At 46.6% G+C, this 15,186-nt stretch overlaps 1 protein-coding gene across 1 annotated transcript; it reads right to left on the bottom strand.

Annotated features, from left to right (window-relative positions):
* Window positions 1-2,193: 2,193 nt before the first annotated feature.
* On the bottom strand, window positions 2,194-14,454 carry LOC149308191 (zinc finger protein Gfi-1b-like). Its single transcript, XM_089535290.1, has 8 exons — window positions 14,172-14,454; window positions 10,006-10,155; window positions 6,803-6,961; window positions 5,986-6,275; window positions 4,725-4,862; window positions 3,759-3,924; window positions 3,159-3,333; window positions 2,194-2,979 (listed from the first exon to the last, which is right to left on the bottom strand). Exons 2-8 carry the CDS (start codon window positions 10,127-10,129, stop codon window positions 2,931-2,933), a joined length of 1,101 nt encoding a protein of 366 aa, XP_089391416.1. The 5' UTR covers window positions 10,130-10,155; window positions 14,172-14,454; the 3' UTR covers window positions 2,194-2,930.
* Between the last annotated feature and the right edge of the window lie 732 nt (window positions 14,455-15,186).

Genomic DNA, 15,186 nt, shown 5'->3' with positions numbered 1-15,186 from the left:
GCTTTATGTACACTCCTGGCCCATTCTAACTTCTCAGTGGGAAAGTATTTGGGCTAAATAGCTACCAAGGAGTAGGGTTTTATTACCTTCAAGGTCTGAGATCAAGTGTGCCGTAGTCACAATGATTGCCTGAAGCACCACTGATTCAATAACAGAAGCAGCCAACACTTTAGGTTGCTTCTAGTGCTTCTGGTATATTGTTTTGGTCATCTTCATAGCAGCCTTACAAGAAGGACAGTGTTCTTTCCTGGTGACAGACTAGAAAGAAGTGGCTGGCCTTGTGAGCTGATCAATGGCCAACATGAAAGTCTGAAAAGGGGCAGCAGTTTCCTCATCCCCTCCTCCTCCTCTTTATTTGCTTATTTATTAAGACATCATATTAAAACACAAATTTTAGTAAAAATGGTCTGTTATGAGCTATGTCACACTGTTATATCTCAGTGGAATTATGAAGCTGCCTTGTGTCCCAGTCCATAATATGAAATATCCCATCATCCCCAAAGCCTTCCTGTGGGAATGGGGAAGTTATGACCCTCCAGATGATTTTGGACTCTAACTCCCATTAGCCCCCTAGACAATGTGACAAGTAGGCAGTGGCGATGGGAGTTATAGTCAAGCAAACCACTGGCACCCATAGGTTCTCTGCCCTCATTACCGGACATGTTGGGGACATGCTTGCCCTTATGTGTGAGATTTATTTGCAGTATGTGTGTGTGTAATATCACTTCCTTTTAAAAAAAAGGCCATCAAGAGAGTTTGTTCTCCCACCATCCACTCCTTTCGATATTAAAAAGAGAATAGAGCACCCTGAGTGCAGCCGATTCTATGATTCTATCCCATAACAGGAACAGGGCAGACAGAAAGAGAAACCAATGTCAATTCTACTTCATTACATCTAGATTGCTGCAATCTGCAATACCGGTATGAAGGTGGCCTGCCTTGCAGGGCTGTTGTAAGGATTATGTGAAACTGTTTACACAAAGCATTTGGCACGCTCTGAATAGCTCCCTAATTGTGGGCTACACAGTGGTTAGGGATGATGGCCATTCTAATTTAATCGAGAAAAGGGCAGTCCACAGTCCCAGCCCTGCTGTGTAATTTCAAATGTATCTCCATGAGGACTAGACACTTGTATATTCTTTTAAAAGGAAGCAAATCCTGCTCTCTTTTGTCTGCGAAACCCTCTGCACCTGGCTGGCAATGGGAACAAAATGGACAGGAGGGTGAGTGAGAAGCAGGAGGCATAAATGCCAGGCACTCACACTCACATTCACACACACACACAACCTGCCCTTGCATGATGGAAATCACCACTGATAGGGATGGAAATGCCCTGGATAAAGGCCCTTTTGTTCCTAAAAGAGGGAAGCCAGGCCTCTGATTTGTTTTTTTACAGATTTTTCCCTTGCTCCTTCCTCCAAGGCTGGGACAGCTGTTTCTTCGGCTAAAGACATCTCTATTTGGTTTTAATCATTTGCAGATTTGGATTGATGACCTCAAGGCACTTCAGAAGGGAGGGGTGGGGGTGAGAGAGCCCAGACAACAGCTCTTGGATAAGATCACACTTGCAAAGGATTCTGACATGTTTACTCAGAAGTCAGCCCCGATTCTGTTAAATAGGGCTTACACTCATGGGGTTTGGGTGGTACAAGCATTTGCATTATTTTAGTATCCTAAAGCAGGATGGCTGGAGTTGGGCAGAAAGTATATGGGTGTTCTGGCAGACTGATGGGTAATTCACAGCAGATAATATGCAAAGTTTTCTGGCTCCTCATAGTTCTCATATCAGCAAATAACTCAGGAAGTTTCTCCCCAAAATGGGTTAACCTTCTGAGAAATGGGAGAACTAATCACTAACCTCTGGCAAGATCTTACAGACCAATATGAGAGTTTTGTGCTTAAATTTCTGACCCATAGTATCTCAGGTGTAGATAGATAGATAGATAGATAGATAGATAGTTCCATGGGATACAGGTAAGTTTTGGAGCCATTGTTTCCATCATAAACATGCTTGCGCGCATCCACCCAGTCATTCATTTTATAGCTTCATCTAATTAGTGGATCTCACAGTGTGAGTAAAACCAGAAAGTTCTGCCTATCCATGAGACAACAGTACAAACCTAAACATCACTATAATGACCCAAACATATGTACGGTCTAGAGATGTTTGCAAAAAACCCCACCACCAGTCAGTTGCAGAAGTTATGATTGTCTGGTTTATTTTTTAAAAATGGTGTTTGTAAGCCCATAATCACAAGCAGAAATACATATATTGGGTTGCCAAGAGCTGTTGGAAGATGGAGCAGACTGCCGGGGTGGGGGTGGACTCCCAGGTTGGATGAGCATCTCTAGGGAGCGGGTGTGATTGTGGATTCCTGCACAACAGAAGGTGGTTGCACCAGATGGCCCTTCGGGGCCTTTTCAAACTCTGTGATTCGATGGAGATCATCAGACGGCGGAGAAAAGGGGAAGAAAAAGGCATAATCCCAGCTAAATTGCTTTATTATAAGGAAGGTTTTTAGATGACACTGCGCTCATCCAGAACTTATCCCAGGAAGAACCAGGAATGCTCCAGCAACAAACCATTCACAGGGAAATCTTGTGAATGGCTTTTCATCAGTAGTGTGATTGAAATGTGATTGCGAGGGTGTGAAAGCTAATGGCGTTTCATTTGCGCTATTAGGGAAGCATTTCTTTATTTGATAACCTGTTCCCTCTTTTTGCATGCAGAAGGTCCCAGGTTTCATCCTCACTGGGAGGGCTCAAAGTGAAAGAGGAGGATGAAGCTGCAGGGTCCCCATTCCGTCACACCATCTTGCAAGAGCTGCCTGTCGGTCAGGAGAGAAGACTAGCGCAGTCCTCTGTCTTCCTCAACAGCAGGCTAGGTCTGGTCTTCCTGATGGTCTGCAAAGAGCAGAGCTCAGGGATGGTCACTTGGGGCTGAGGCTGCTGCTAGGCTCGTCCCACTGTGTCTCCCTTCTGAGGACAGAAGAACAGGATAACCTCAGGCGCTTCCCTTGGCTTTTCCCTCTTGAAGCCAGCCAGGCTTCACCTTCCCAGCTTTAGACATGGCCAGAGCCAGAAATGGGCAGAGCCATTTCTCAGCCCTTTCCCACCTGGCCCTTGGCTGCCGGGCCTCCCTCTCCCCCGCTGCTCACTTCAGGCTGTGCTGGCTTTCCCGATGACGCCGCAGGTCCACCTTGCGCTGGAAGCCTTTCCTGCAGAGCTCGCAGGTGAAGGGCTTGAAGCCAGTGTGTTTGCGACTGTGTGTAATGAGGTTGGAGCTCTGGCTGAAGGCTTTGCCACACACCTGGCACTTGTGGGGTTTCTCTCCTGTGGGGGCGAGGGAGGAGGAAAAAGGGACATGAACAATCCATAATATTATATTGATCTTATAATAACATTAGTTGAACAGCTATTCCTTGGTCAGGCAGCGGTTCACAGCCCACAGTCATGCCAGAAGGCCAAAGAGTGAGGTGAGGGCAGGGTGACCAGGTGTTCTCCTTTTCCAGGAGATCTTCTACATTTCAACCTTATGTCCAGAAGGAATTCCAAAATGTCCTCGATTTTGAGGATGACTAAGAAGCTCACTGAGTAATGCCATATTTCTTCAAGAAATGTGTCTACTTGGCAGCCTGTCCTCATTGCAAATAGGGGGATAGGATGGACCTTTCTAAAGTTATTTTCTCCCAGGAGCAGCAGAAGATGAGAGACTTCCCCCAGGGCAGTAGATGTGTGTGGAGGGGGCCCTTCCTCACCTGTGTGGATGTAGGTGTGCTTCTTCATGTCTGACTTCTGGTGAAAGCGTTTCCCACAGTACTGGCAGGGGTAAGGCCTTGTGTCCGAGTGGATCAGCAGGTGGGTGGACAGGGTGGATGAGCGCTTGAATGTCTTCCCGCACATCTTGCACTCAAAGCTTTTCTCCTGCAAGGATGAGATTTGAAAGGGAACATCAGAGATAGGAAGCAAATGAGAGATGTTGGGGGATTTTGAAGCCTCTGATATTCCAGGAGAGGGAGGATTTAGTGTACATTCTTTTTCATGTTCTCTTTTATGTGAGTCAGCCAATGTATACCAGTCCTCCAAGGAAGGAGAGAGGCTTTCTGGGGTTTTGGACAGGAGTTTCCCCCTGCCATCCAAAGATGCTGAGACTAGAACCCAGGACCTTTGGCATTTAGTGCAGCTACTCCTGCACTGAGCAACTACATCAGAGTGTTGGTCCATGTCAGCTCAGTCTTGTTTTCACTGGTGGGCTGTTCTCTGGGTTCCAGAGACTAGAGTTTTCCCCAGCCCAGCCTGGAGATACTGCTGCCACTTGGGATGTTGCGCATGAAAACCATGTACTCTGCCCCTCTGCTGCAACTTTTCATTAAAACTAAATCTGGCTTCTGCCTTGCAGAACAGGAGGAGGCTGCTGAAAAGTCTGGGCCACAGTTAAGTCCAACACACACACACACACACACACGCGATGGCGGGAAAGAAGCATAATAATGAACATACAATACATAGATATTTATTGTAGTGATTAACAAACCAAACTTAGTCGTTGAATTAAGCAAAACGTTTTGGTTCACCCTCCTCAGTTGCTTAAAATTAAAGTAATACCCCCCCCCCCCAGACAAGGCTGCACTGCAGCACCCAACACTTCCTGTGCTAGCTGGTGGGGAATGAGACTTGCAGCTTGCCACCCTCTCACCTTACATTTTACCTTTTTAAGGACTTACCTGAGAGTGGATGTTGGCATGTTGCTCCAAACTTACAGCGTGCCCAAAGGTTTTGCCACATGTTTCACAAGCAAAGGGTCGCGTGCCGCTGTGCGATCTGCGGACATGGACCTCCAGGCCGTGCGGAGTGGAAAATATCTGGAAAGAATGGCATTGCCTTTAGTGCCAGCAGAAGGTCCCCTCGTCTCTTTTTTGCCAACCTTCTGTCCCCTACTTTTCCTGTTTAAATACTGAACTATGGTGTGACAGAGGGGCAGCAAAGTGCCTTGAAATGTTTCCACCTTCCTGAGCAAGGAGGATCTGCTCCTCGTCACTTGCCCAGACACTGTAGAATCAGAATCGTAGAGTTGGATGGGTATCCCAGGGCCATTAGTCCCTCCACCTCTCCGTAAAGACCTCCAAAGTATGAGAGTCTGACACCCTCTGAGGCAGTCTGTATTCCACTGTCAGATTGTTTTTACACATTGGTGTCACTGTGTGTGTGTGTGTGTGTGTGTGTGTGTGTGGGATGGGGACCATACTGGGTGATACCCCAGAGGAGGGTTGACACCTGGTTGGGCTCTCCTCCTTCTTTGGTACAGAAGGGGTGAACACATCCCCTTCCTGGCTGCTCCATCACCAGGTTTCTCCCTGGGGAGGAAGCCTGATGATGGAACAGCAAGAAGTGCGAATGTTCACCTTTCCTGCATGCAATAGGTAACACCCTAGCTAGCAATGCCACTGTTCTTACAGTCAGAAAGTTCTTCCTAATGTGCAGGTAAGATCTCATTTCGTGTAATGGCAGCTTTTCGCACTACGCGGTTAGAACATTATGATTCCACTTTAACTGCCTGGTCCCATCCTAGGGAATCCTGGGATTTGCACTTCAGGGAGGGGTCTCTGGAATTCTCCGCCAGAAAGCTCTGCTGCTTCCCCAAAATGGCAAGCCCAGGACTCCTTAGGATGGTGCAGCCATGGCACCTAAGGTGGAATCGTAGCACTACAGCTGTGCAGTGTGAACAGGACTGCAGTTAAAGTGGAATCTTAGTGATTCTAACCATTTTGTGTCAAAGGGTCCAAATTGGGAGGACAGGCTCTGCAACCTTTCAGATCCAGAGGAGAAAACCTTGTGCAAAAGCAGAGAAGATACCCAATGAGTGTACCCCATTGGGAGGGGGTGTCCTGTCCTACAAGGAGCCCCAGAGGGTGGATGGGGACTCTAGAGACCCCTATCCAGCCCCATCTTTCTCTCCCTTCCCCTCCTTGTCTATGGGTGACTGACTTTGTTACAGATCAGGCAGTGGAAGGTCGCTCCCATGTCTGGAGAAAACCGCAAGCTGTAGTCCAGGGGGGGCTCTGAGGCAGGCAGGTGCGGGTGAGTCCCATACAGGTGGATAGAGCCCTCTAGAAAGGCTGAAGGCAGCGGGTGGAAGCCGTAGGGAGGCTGCAAGGCATTCCAGACCAAATGGGGCTTGTAGAAACTGGTGGGAAGATGCTCCATGGAACCATTGCCACTGCTGCTACTGTTGCTGCTGCTGCACTCTTTGGCTCTCAGGGCTGGGAGGAGAACCTCTGAAGGGAAATCAAGAAAAAATAGCATAAGGCACCATTTATACAGCCCTTTTACTAGGAACAATGTCTGTGGGTGCCTCCAGGCAGGGCAAACTGCTCAGGAGGAAGCTGTGGGATTGGGAGCTGTCATTCTCCAGTTTCCTTTAAAGGTCCAATACATTACATTTCCCTTGTCATGGATATTGGCTTTTCCTCTCTGTTGTGTTACTTTACTAAACACAAGGGAGAGGTGCAGTTCCAGAATTCTACACTTACAGTGCACACTGTGTGTATGTGTGTGTATTTGTATTGCTCACAGCAAGATGAGAATCTTTCTCCTTGCAGAGCTACTGTTTGTATGGTGATGGGCTGGAGTTCAATACAGGGAACATTAAAAGCAGGTCTCTCTCACCTACAGCTGAAGATGCACCCCAGTACCAGCTCCCCTCACTCCTTCAGGACGTGGTTCATCCTCTCCCCACTTGTCCCAGTCCTTCTGCCCTGTCCAGCCCACCAAGAAAGCCCAGGTATGACCTCTGGCAACTCACCTGGCATCGGCATTCCCCCTGAAGTGGTGCTGTCCCCACTGGTCTGCTTCTGGGCAAAGAGGTTTCCACCCTCTTCCTCTGGGGCTGGGTGTTGTGGGAGGGGGGCTGTGCCAAAAGCTTTGCTCTCCAGGTGGGCAATGCTGCCCATGCCATCTGCCACTGTGGTTTCAAAACAGAACAAAAGTTCACCCGCCTGGCCAATCTACAGTGGCATAACTAGGGTTGGTGTCACCCAGTGTGGTAACTCATGGTGTCACTCCCAGCCTACTGACCTCCCACACCAGATCATACTGAATCCTTAGTAATGTTCTTTCTAGTAATGTTACTCGTAAATCATAATTTTCATATAGCACTGAATATAATGGAACAGTTGTGACATAAACAACTAACAAAATTTTAATACAATATCATACCCACCTAATGTATTTACATATACATCATTTCATATGGATAAAGTTGAAATTTGGCAATATGTGATGTTTTTAAAGGAAATTTTAAAAGAATAAAAAATCTTTTTAAAACCTTTAAAAAAAATTAAGTACTGAACTGTGGCCATCATATTCCTGTTTGTGTGTGTGCCATCTTCAAGTTGCCAGTTGACTTAGGGCAATCCCATGAATTTTATAGGGCTTTTTAAGGCAAGGAATCCCCAGAGGTAATTTTTCCGGCTCCTTCCTCTGAAATGTAACCTACAGCACCCGGGATTCATTGGTGGTCTCCCATCCAAGTACTAACTGGGGCTGACCTTGCTTAGCTTCTAATATGAGATGGGATCTGATGGTGTCAATACTGTATTTAGACCCTCTGTGTCCTGGGTGGCCAGATATCCTTCTTTTCCAGGATATGTCCTACACTTCAATTTTCTATCCAGATGCAATGTCAAAATGTCCTCTGTTCTGAGCATGACTGAGGAGCATAATTTACATCTGTGTTAGTGTTTTTAGCTTTTATTTGGTAATATCCTACGTTATCTTTAATGCCCTACATTCTGCGATGACTTTTCCGCCTTTGCAGTTATTTATGACATCTATTTATCTTGGCCCTTTCACATTCTTGGCTTACTCTCTGTGAGGGCTCCTTCACACTGACCAATTATAGCATTATGATCCCACTTTAACCGCTATGGCTGCATCCTATAGAATCCTGGGATTTGTAGTTTAGTGAGGCACTGGAGCTCCCTGGCTGAGAATCCCCCAAAAGTCCTCAGCAGGGTGTTCTCAACTGCAAATCCCTGGACTTCATAGGATGGAGCCTGTAACATTAAAGGCTTTGTCGGTTTATTTTTCTGCCTATCTGGTGATATGTAGAAATCCATAGTCCTGAATCTGGCATGTAAAGTCTTTGAACACAGTAGAGATTTGGACTACTTCAGGTCCTTGCTGGACAAACTTTCTAGGTTATTTTTTATGCTAGAGGGCACATTTATACACCACTTTTGATCAGTTATTTTATTTAGACTTTAGCTGACATCCTGACCATTTTTATGCAAGTTTGGAATCAATCTTTAAACACAAGGATTTTCAGAAAATGGTTGGCTTGGGTCCATTTTGCATTGAAACTGGTGTGAATGTAAACTGTTGTTTCCTTCAAATCATGAGCAAAATAATGAGCAACACCAGCTATATTTTAGTGTTTTAATAAAACATCTAAACCTATTTTTGAGAATCTACCATGACACTGTGCAAGTTTGGGATCCATCTTCAAACCCTGGCATTTGCAGGAAACGGTTAGCTTAGGTCCATTTTGTATGGAAGTTGGTGTGAAACCAGTTTTAAAGACCGTAAGTTAAACTGTTGTTTTCTTCAAATTGATGAGCAATGTCAAATAATGAGCAACGTCAGGTATATTTCCTAATGTTTTAATACAGCATTTAAACATATTGTTGAGAATCTACCTTGACACTGTGTAAGTTTGGAATCCCAGTTCTAAGGATCTTGGTCTTTTTATTTCCAGCTATAAACATACCCAGCTTTTAAGGGCACGTGTGTATGTGTGTGGGTTTGAGAAGGGGCTTGTGTATCCGTAAATTCCCTGGATTGGGACGTAGCCAAGGGGGGGGGGTTCTTGGGGTCCGGACCCCCCCCCTTCCATTAGAAAAATGAATGGTGTGTGCTGCTGCGCCGCTGCACCCAAGCCCCATTATAATGGTGGCACTTAGTCTGGACCCCCCCCTTCCTAAAATCCTAGCTACGTCCCTGAGTCATACAAAGCAAAGGCAAATTAATAGATGTTGTGGAATTCAACCTTCCTTGGAGCAGGATTTTCATATATTAATTTAGGATGTTTACACTCTGCCTGCTAACAGAAGTTCCCACAGAAGCTAACAGTATGTTCAGGATGCAGAAAATGATACTGTCGACTGTGTGTGCTTCTGCAAGCACTTCCCTGGTACATTTTTTATTTGACCCTAACTGAATCAGCCCCACAGTCAAAGGGGAGTCAGTAGGGCTGTGACTCAGGGGCCGGCCCACAGGGCAAGTCAAAGACCCTGGCCCAATCCCCATCAGTTCTTCCATATGGGACCTTTAGAGCATGGCAATGCCACTTGAACTGCCATGGCGGCTTCCTGTGGAATGGAGGGGGGGGGGAGGTTGGAGTCTAGGGAGCCATCGGAGGAGCTCTTTCAGTGCACCTTCCTCAATTGTACATCCCAGGATCCCAGAGGGTGCTGCTCTGGCAATTTGATTGGAATCATAGCTCAGGCCCTGGAGAGCTGTGGCTGGTCAGTGGAGCTCAGTGCTGAGCTCCCATGAACCAGTGCAGTAATTCAAATGGGAGGGCATCTGCTTTTCATGCCAAAGGGCCTGGGTTCAATTCCTGGTGGCAAGACCTGGGTTCAATTCCTGATGACTAGGCCACAGAGCCTGTGCAGCCATTCTGTGCTGACAATGTTGAGATAGATGGATGAGATCTCTGAGATGTGATTTGCAAGGGAGGGGGACAAAGCAGTCTTGTTTTCCTCCTTCCCTTCCTCCCTGATTCCTTCCAAAGAGAAAATTCTCACATCCCAGCTCTCCTGGACTTGGAGCTTCCAGCTATTTTGGATTTCAACTCACAGCCTGCATGGTCATTGGCCATGTCATCTAGGGGATGATGGTGGCAATAGTCCAGCATAACCAGGGGTGAGGAGTGCCAGGTTGGAAAAGGGCAGGCTTCCTGAGTCCTGTTTTGTAGACCACCTGGGGCTGAACCACCAGACCTACCGGCAGGGGAGGGTGGTGCTGTTCCCGGATCCCATTTAGTCACAAGGAGGCCGTCACCATCCACCACTCGGCGCTGGTGATGGGAGTGGGACCTCTTGCTCTTCACCAGGAAGGAGCGTGGCATTCCCACCTGGTTGCTGGTCAGAAAAGCTGGAGAGTAAAGGCAAAGAGATAGCAGCGTTGCAGGAGAGATTGTACAAGGAGACTCAGAAGCATAAGAGGTCACCAAAGGCCATTGTGTCTCCCTCCCAGCACCCCCATGCAACTGATGCCCGCTCTCACATGAGGATCAGGAAGAAGCAGCTTCTTAGAATCATAGAGTTGGAAGAGACCACGAGGGCCATCCAGTCCAACCCCATTCTGCCATGCAGGAACTCTCAACCAAAGCATCCCTGACAGATGGACATCCAGCCTCTGTTTAAAGACCTCCAAGGAAGGAGACTCCACCACTCTCCAAGGAAGGAGTGTGTTCCACTGTTGAACAGCCCTTACTGTCAGAAAGTTCCTCCTAATGTTGAGGTGGAATTTCTTTTCCTGTGGCTTGTATCCATTGTTCTTGGTCCTATTCTCTGCCTTACTCCATCCTCAATGACATCCCTTCAAATATTTAAACAGGGCTATCATATCACCTCTTAACTATCTCTTCTCCAGGCTAAACCTACTCAGCTCTCTAAGTCACTCCTCATAGGGCAGGGTTTCCAGACCCTTCACTGTTTTGGTTGCCCTCCTCTGGACACGTTCTGCATGATTATGGGAAATCTTCTAGAGATGTAAAGTTCCTGCAGCAGCTGGCCCTACAGTGAGGGCAAGGCAGGTGCATTGCCTGCTTGCATCCCATCCCACCTATCTGTTTGGAGGCAGCCCCCTGGTCCTACAAAACATGCTGGCCAGCTCCAATAATCTTGGGTGAAGGGGGGGGGGGGCAACAAGGACTCCTGAAGGAACTTATCCATGGAGTTTCCAAGCTCTCAGACTGGTGGGGAAGGAGCACAACACAAAATGGAGTTCCCTGAAAAGTCTGTCCCTCTCACTTTCCACAGCCAATATCCCCACCCAGAAGTATCCCTGAGGAACAAGGATGGAAAGGCCTCCACTCTGCAACATGCCAAAAGGCAATCAAGGGCAGCTCCTTTGCATGCTCCTTTGCATTGGCTCCAACTATTGCTCCATGCAGTTAACTGTAAAAAACAAATTTCTGGCGTGTGTTGCCCTGGGAAATATGTCCTCTAGCCTGCTCCAACCACAAGGTATACCCCCACCCTACCGCTGGCTCTTTTGTTGGACACAGGATCTTTCCTTGGGTCCTTAGGGGTAGAAAAAGTGGGTCCAGAGCTGGGGTTGTTCCTAAGTGGGTGGCATCCCATAACACAAGGTGGGAAAGAGACAGAACACAACTTTCTTACCCTCTGCGTGTGTGTGTGTGTTTGTGTGCACACTTCTGCAAAGCACCGTGATCGGCTATTGTCCACAAGGTGATAACAAGAGAGAGGAGCCTCCCAAGCCCCACCCCAGGCCCAGGGAGACAACATATTCTAAGAGCACATACAGAGATTGCTGAATGAGGATTTTAGAGCTCTATGAAAACCAATGGGAAACCATAGGGCAGTCTGCCTCCCTCCCTCTCAGCATGATCTACCCCACAGGGTTGTTGTGAGGATACAGTTGTGGGAGAGTGGGGAGAGGAGGAGGAGGAGGAGGAGGAGGAGGAGGAGGAGAGCCAACCAAACATTCTGGAACATCCCAATGGTTAAGAGTGTTGGACTAAGACTAGACGGACCCAGATTCAAATCCCTGACCATTGCCATGGAGCTAATGGGATGATCTTGGGGAAGGCATTATTCTTCTCAGCCTAAGGTGACCATGAAGATAACATGGTGTATTGGTGGGGGGGACAACATGTACCACTTTAAACTCCTCAGAGAAAAGGTGGAGGATGTCAATTAAATACATTAAATGTTGCTGTTCAGATTCTGTTGAGATTCTGAATGTGGCACTTTGGATGTGAATGTCTCCCACCAGCATTTGTGATGCCTTGTTGCTCTTCTTTAAATGTATATTAACATTGGTGGGCATCAAAAACCAGCTCTCGCAAGCTGTTTGTGGTTTCCCTGTCAGCCCTCAGAGGTTGCTAGATCCTGACTATGAGGTACAAGTGGAAACTGCAACACAAATTCTGAAGTGTGGAGCAACCATGTTCAGGGTTCCCACCAGCCATCCTGCCACACTCTTTTCCACAGTGCTCCCATCTCATCCCCATCACAGCCAGACATCATTCCTTCCATTCCCAATGAGAATGCTCAGCCCTCAAAATATCCAAAGTGCATGGGAGGGTTGACTGCTAGTCCTCCTGACCTTATTGTCTCAGGACGTGGTGGCCTGTTATCTACCCCTTTCATATGCTTATCACTTCTTTTATTCTCTCCCCCATCTTCAACATCAGGGAGCACTTATATGTTTTGGTGCCTGACATCGCAGGTTCAGAGTTTGCACCTTCTTAATGCAAATATATCTAGAACTACCACATTTCTCCTCACTGGAAAAAAGGGTTCGAATCCCCATTCAGTGATGAATCTCACTGTCATACCTTGTCATACATTCTCATCCTCAGAGGAGGGCAATGGCAAGCTCCTTCTGAAGAACCTTGTCAAGAAAACCCAGTGAAAGTTTTATCTTTTGCCATAAAAGTGAGACCCTCTGAGTTCCAGGGGCTCTACTCTCAGGAAAGAAGGCCTTTCTGCCCTCCCCATGTCTTTTATTGGGGTGAATGCAAGGCCAATGTATGTCTGGGTACCTTGGGTCATTTGCAGGAGATCAGAAGCCTGTTGTTCCCAATTGTTTAAGAGAGCAGGAGCAACATAACCCTTTGTTGCCTTTACCCATAAATTATTTAATTGAAATGAAGAAATGGAAGAGGCCTCTGGGTTTCTATGCTGAGGCGCTGTGAGTTGTGGCACCCAAAGCAACTTCCTGGGCTCAGAATTATGTTATTCTACACCTGGGGCAGGCAAGTTGTATGGGAACATCTCGGCCCCCCAGAGCAGGACATGCCACCCCAAATCAGGTGAAAATCAATCTCTGATGTCCTCTTATAGTTTACACTTCCATGATTTTTGCCCAGATTCCAGCTGGATTCCATGGTTTTATTTTAGCATTTTGAGGGTTATTTTGCCCCCTGTTTAATTTGGGGTGATTTGGAGGGCTCAGTGAGAGCATGCAAAGGACACAGGTGTTTGTATGTAGTGTGGCCCATAGGTTGCTACTAACCCCCCACCCTGCCTCTGATGGTCTTTTCCAACTCTTCTTTTGGTTGGATCTTGGGCTTGGAATGGAAAGCAAAGCAGATCCCGGTACCTGAAATCTGCAACCAGCCCCGCTTTCTCTAGTAGGTTATGGCTGCAATCCTTCATCCATTTACCCCTGAGTAAAGCCCCACTAAACTCAGTAGGGCTTACCTCTTAGTATATGTGTGCAATGTGGGCAGAAATAAATTTCTGTAAGCTCTGAGATGTCCACATTAAGTGCTCTTTCCCTCTTCCTCAGTCAGGAGTACATTCCCAGGAAGCATCTCCTTCTCCTTCCACAGTTTTGCCCTTTGATTTTTCCAAAGGGCAAAAGAAAGGGATCGGATTGTCCTTCCTAAACTACAGGAGGCAGACAGGCAGGCAATGGATTTGTGCTGAAGGGAACTGTCCAGAGAAAACTGTCCTGATAGCATAATACACCTTTCTCAAAAGGTTTCTCTCTGCCTCTTGATCTGCCACGAGATTTAATGACTTAATGACTCCTACTAATAATAGCAGTAATAATATCACTGCAATTGGAAGTTTACTTCTTGGAGTAAACTTCCAATTACAGTGATATGATTGCTGTTATTATTAGTAGGAGTAGCACCAATTTTGGGGGGAGATTCACTTGTTTGCATGGCTGGTATCAGAAGATCTAACACAATTTAACATCTTTGCTCTAAGAAGCAAATTTTGCAGTGATTATTATTATTATTATTATTAAAGGTATGGAGAGAAACAACCTGTTTATCGACCTTGATTCAGAGCAAGTCTGAACAACTTTGCTCTCAGAAGAAAAAGCTTTGCAAATAACAACAACAACAACAACAATGATCTATTAGTGATAATTATTAGTGGTAATTATTGAAAGGGCATCATCACCTGCTTGCAGAGGCCTGTCTCTTTTGTCCGATGAGAGTCTCCACAAGGTCCTGTTTTCTCCTTTTTGGTTTATTTTCTCCCTCAGATTGACTGCTGCTGGATTTAGGAAAGCCTCCACCTCTCTCTCTCTCTCTTTCTGGTGATTTTCTTTCTTTCTTCTCTTCCTTCTTTCTCCTCTTCCTTTGCCCCCATTCCCCTCCCTGATTTTTCAATCAGATTATTGATGTCAAAATCTGGTGGCTGAAGGGACAGCCAATGAGGAAGCCAAAGCCTTGACAGTATTTGCTTATCAAAACCTTCCAGACTTTGAAAACTTGAAGAGAATTTTTCTTGTGGCTCAATGGTTAGGTAGGAGAAGTGGCACAGACTGTGCAAGGACCGTTGGTTGTCCTTTCCTCCCCCACCCCCCTTCCCCACTTCTTTTGTTGGAAGAAATGTTCTTTTGAGATACTGGTTGTATTCTTTAAAAAGGCAAAGGAAAGTGTGGTGCATCCAAAGGGGTTCAGCTGAAAAGCAAAAGTTGGACTGTGGGAGGAATCTATTTCTCCTCAAATCTCTCTGTGACCATGAACGTATGAAAGAGTCAAAGAGCGAGATGGGCAAGCTATGGCCCTCCAGATGTTCTTGGACTCCAGCTCCCATCAGCCCCAGGCCCAGCATCCTCATAATAAGGAAAGCCAGGCCCTGCAGCCCAACAACACTGGGAGGGCCATATGTCCATCTTGGTCTAAGGCAAGACATAGTTCAAATCCCACTCATTCTCAAAATGCCAATATTTTATTGATAGCACTTCTACTTGATTTAATAACTAGAAAGGCTTTCAAAGTAGCTCACATATCAGTTCCAAAGAACACATCCCCTGCTCTTGGACATACAGTTTAAAAGCCATGGCACAAGAGGAAAGTGAACATTCCTAAAGGCGCTCGTTCCTGAAGTTTAGAGGCTTTTCAGCTGAGGAGAAGACACCAGATCTGTTAAAGGGGCTTTTTAGGAGAAGAGCTGGTGGGAAAGTGAG

Source organism: Sceloporus occidentalis, unplaced genomic scaffold, assembly GCF_023333645.1.
Source record: "Sceloporus occidentalis isolate IW3139 unplaced genomic scaffold, rSceOcc1.0.p SCAF_8, whole genome shotgun sequence".
Taxonomy (NCBI): Eukaryota; Metazoa; Chordata; class Lepidosauria; order Squamata; family Phrynosomatidae; genus Sceloporus; species Sceloporus occidentalis.
Note: the sequence above shows the minus strand (reverse complement) of the source record. Positions and strands in the feature narration are given on the sequence as shown.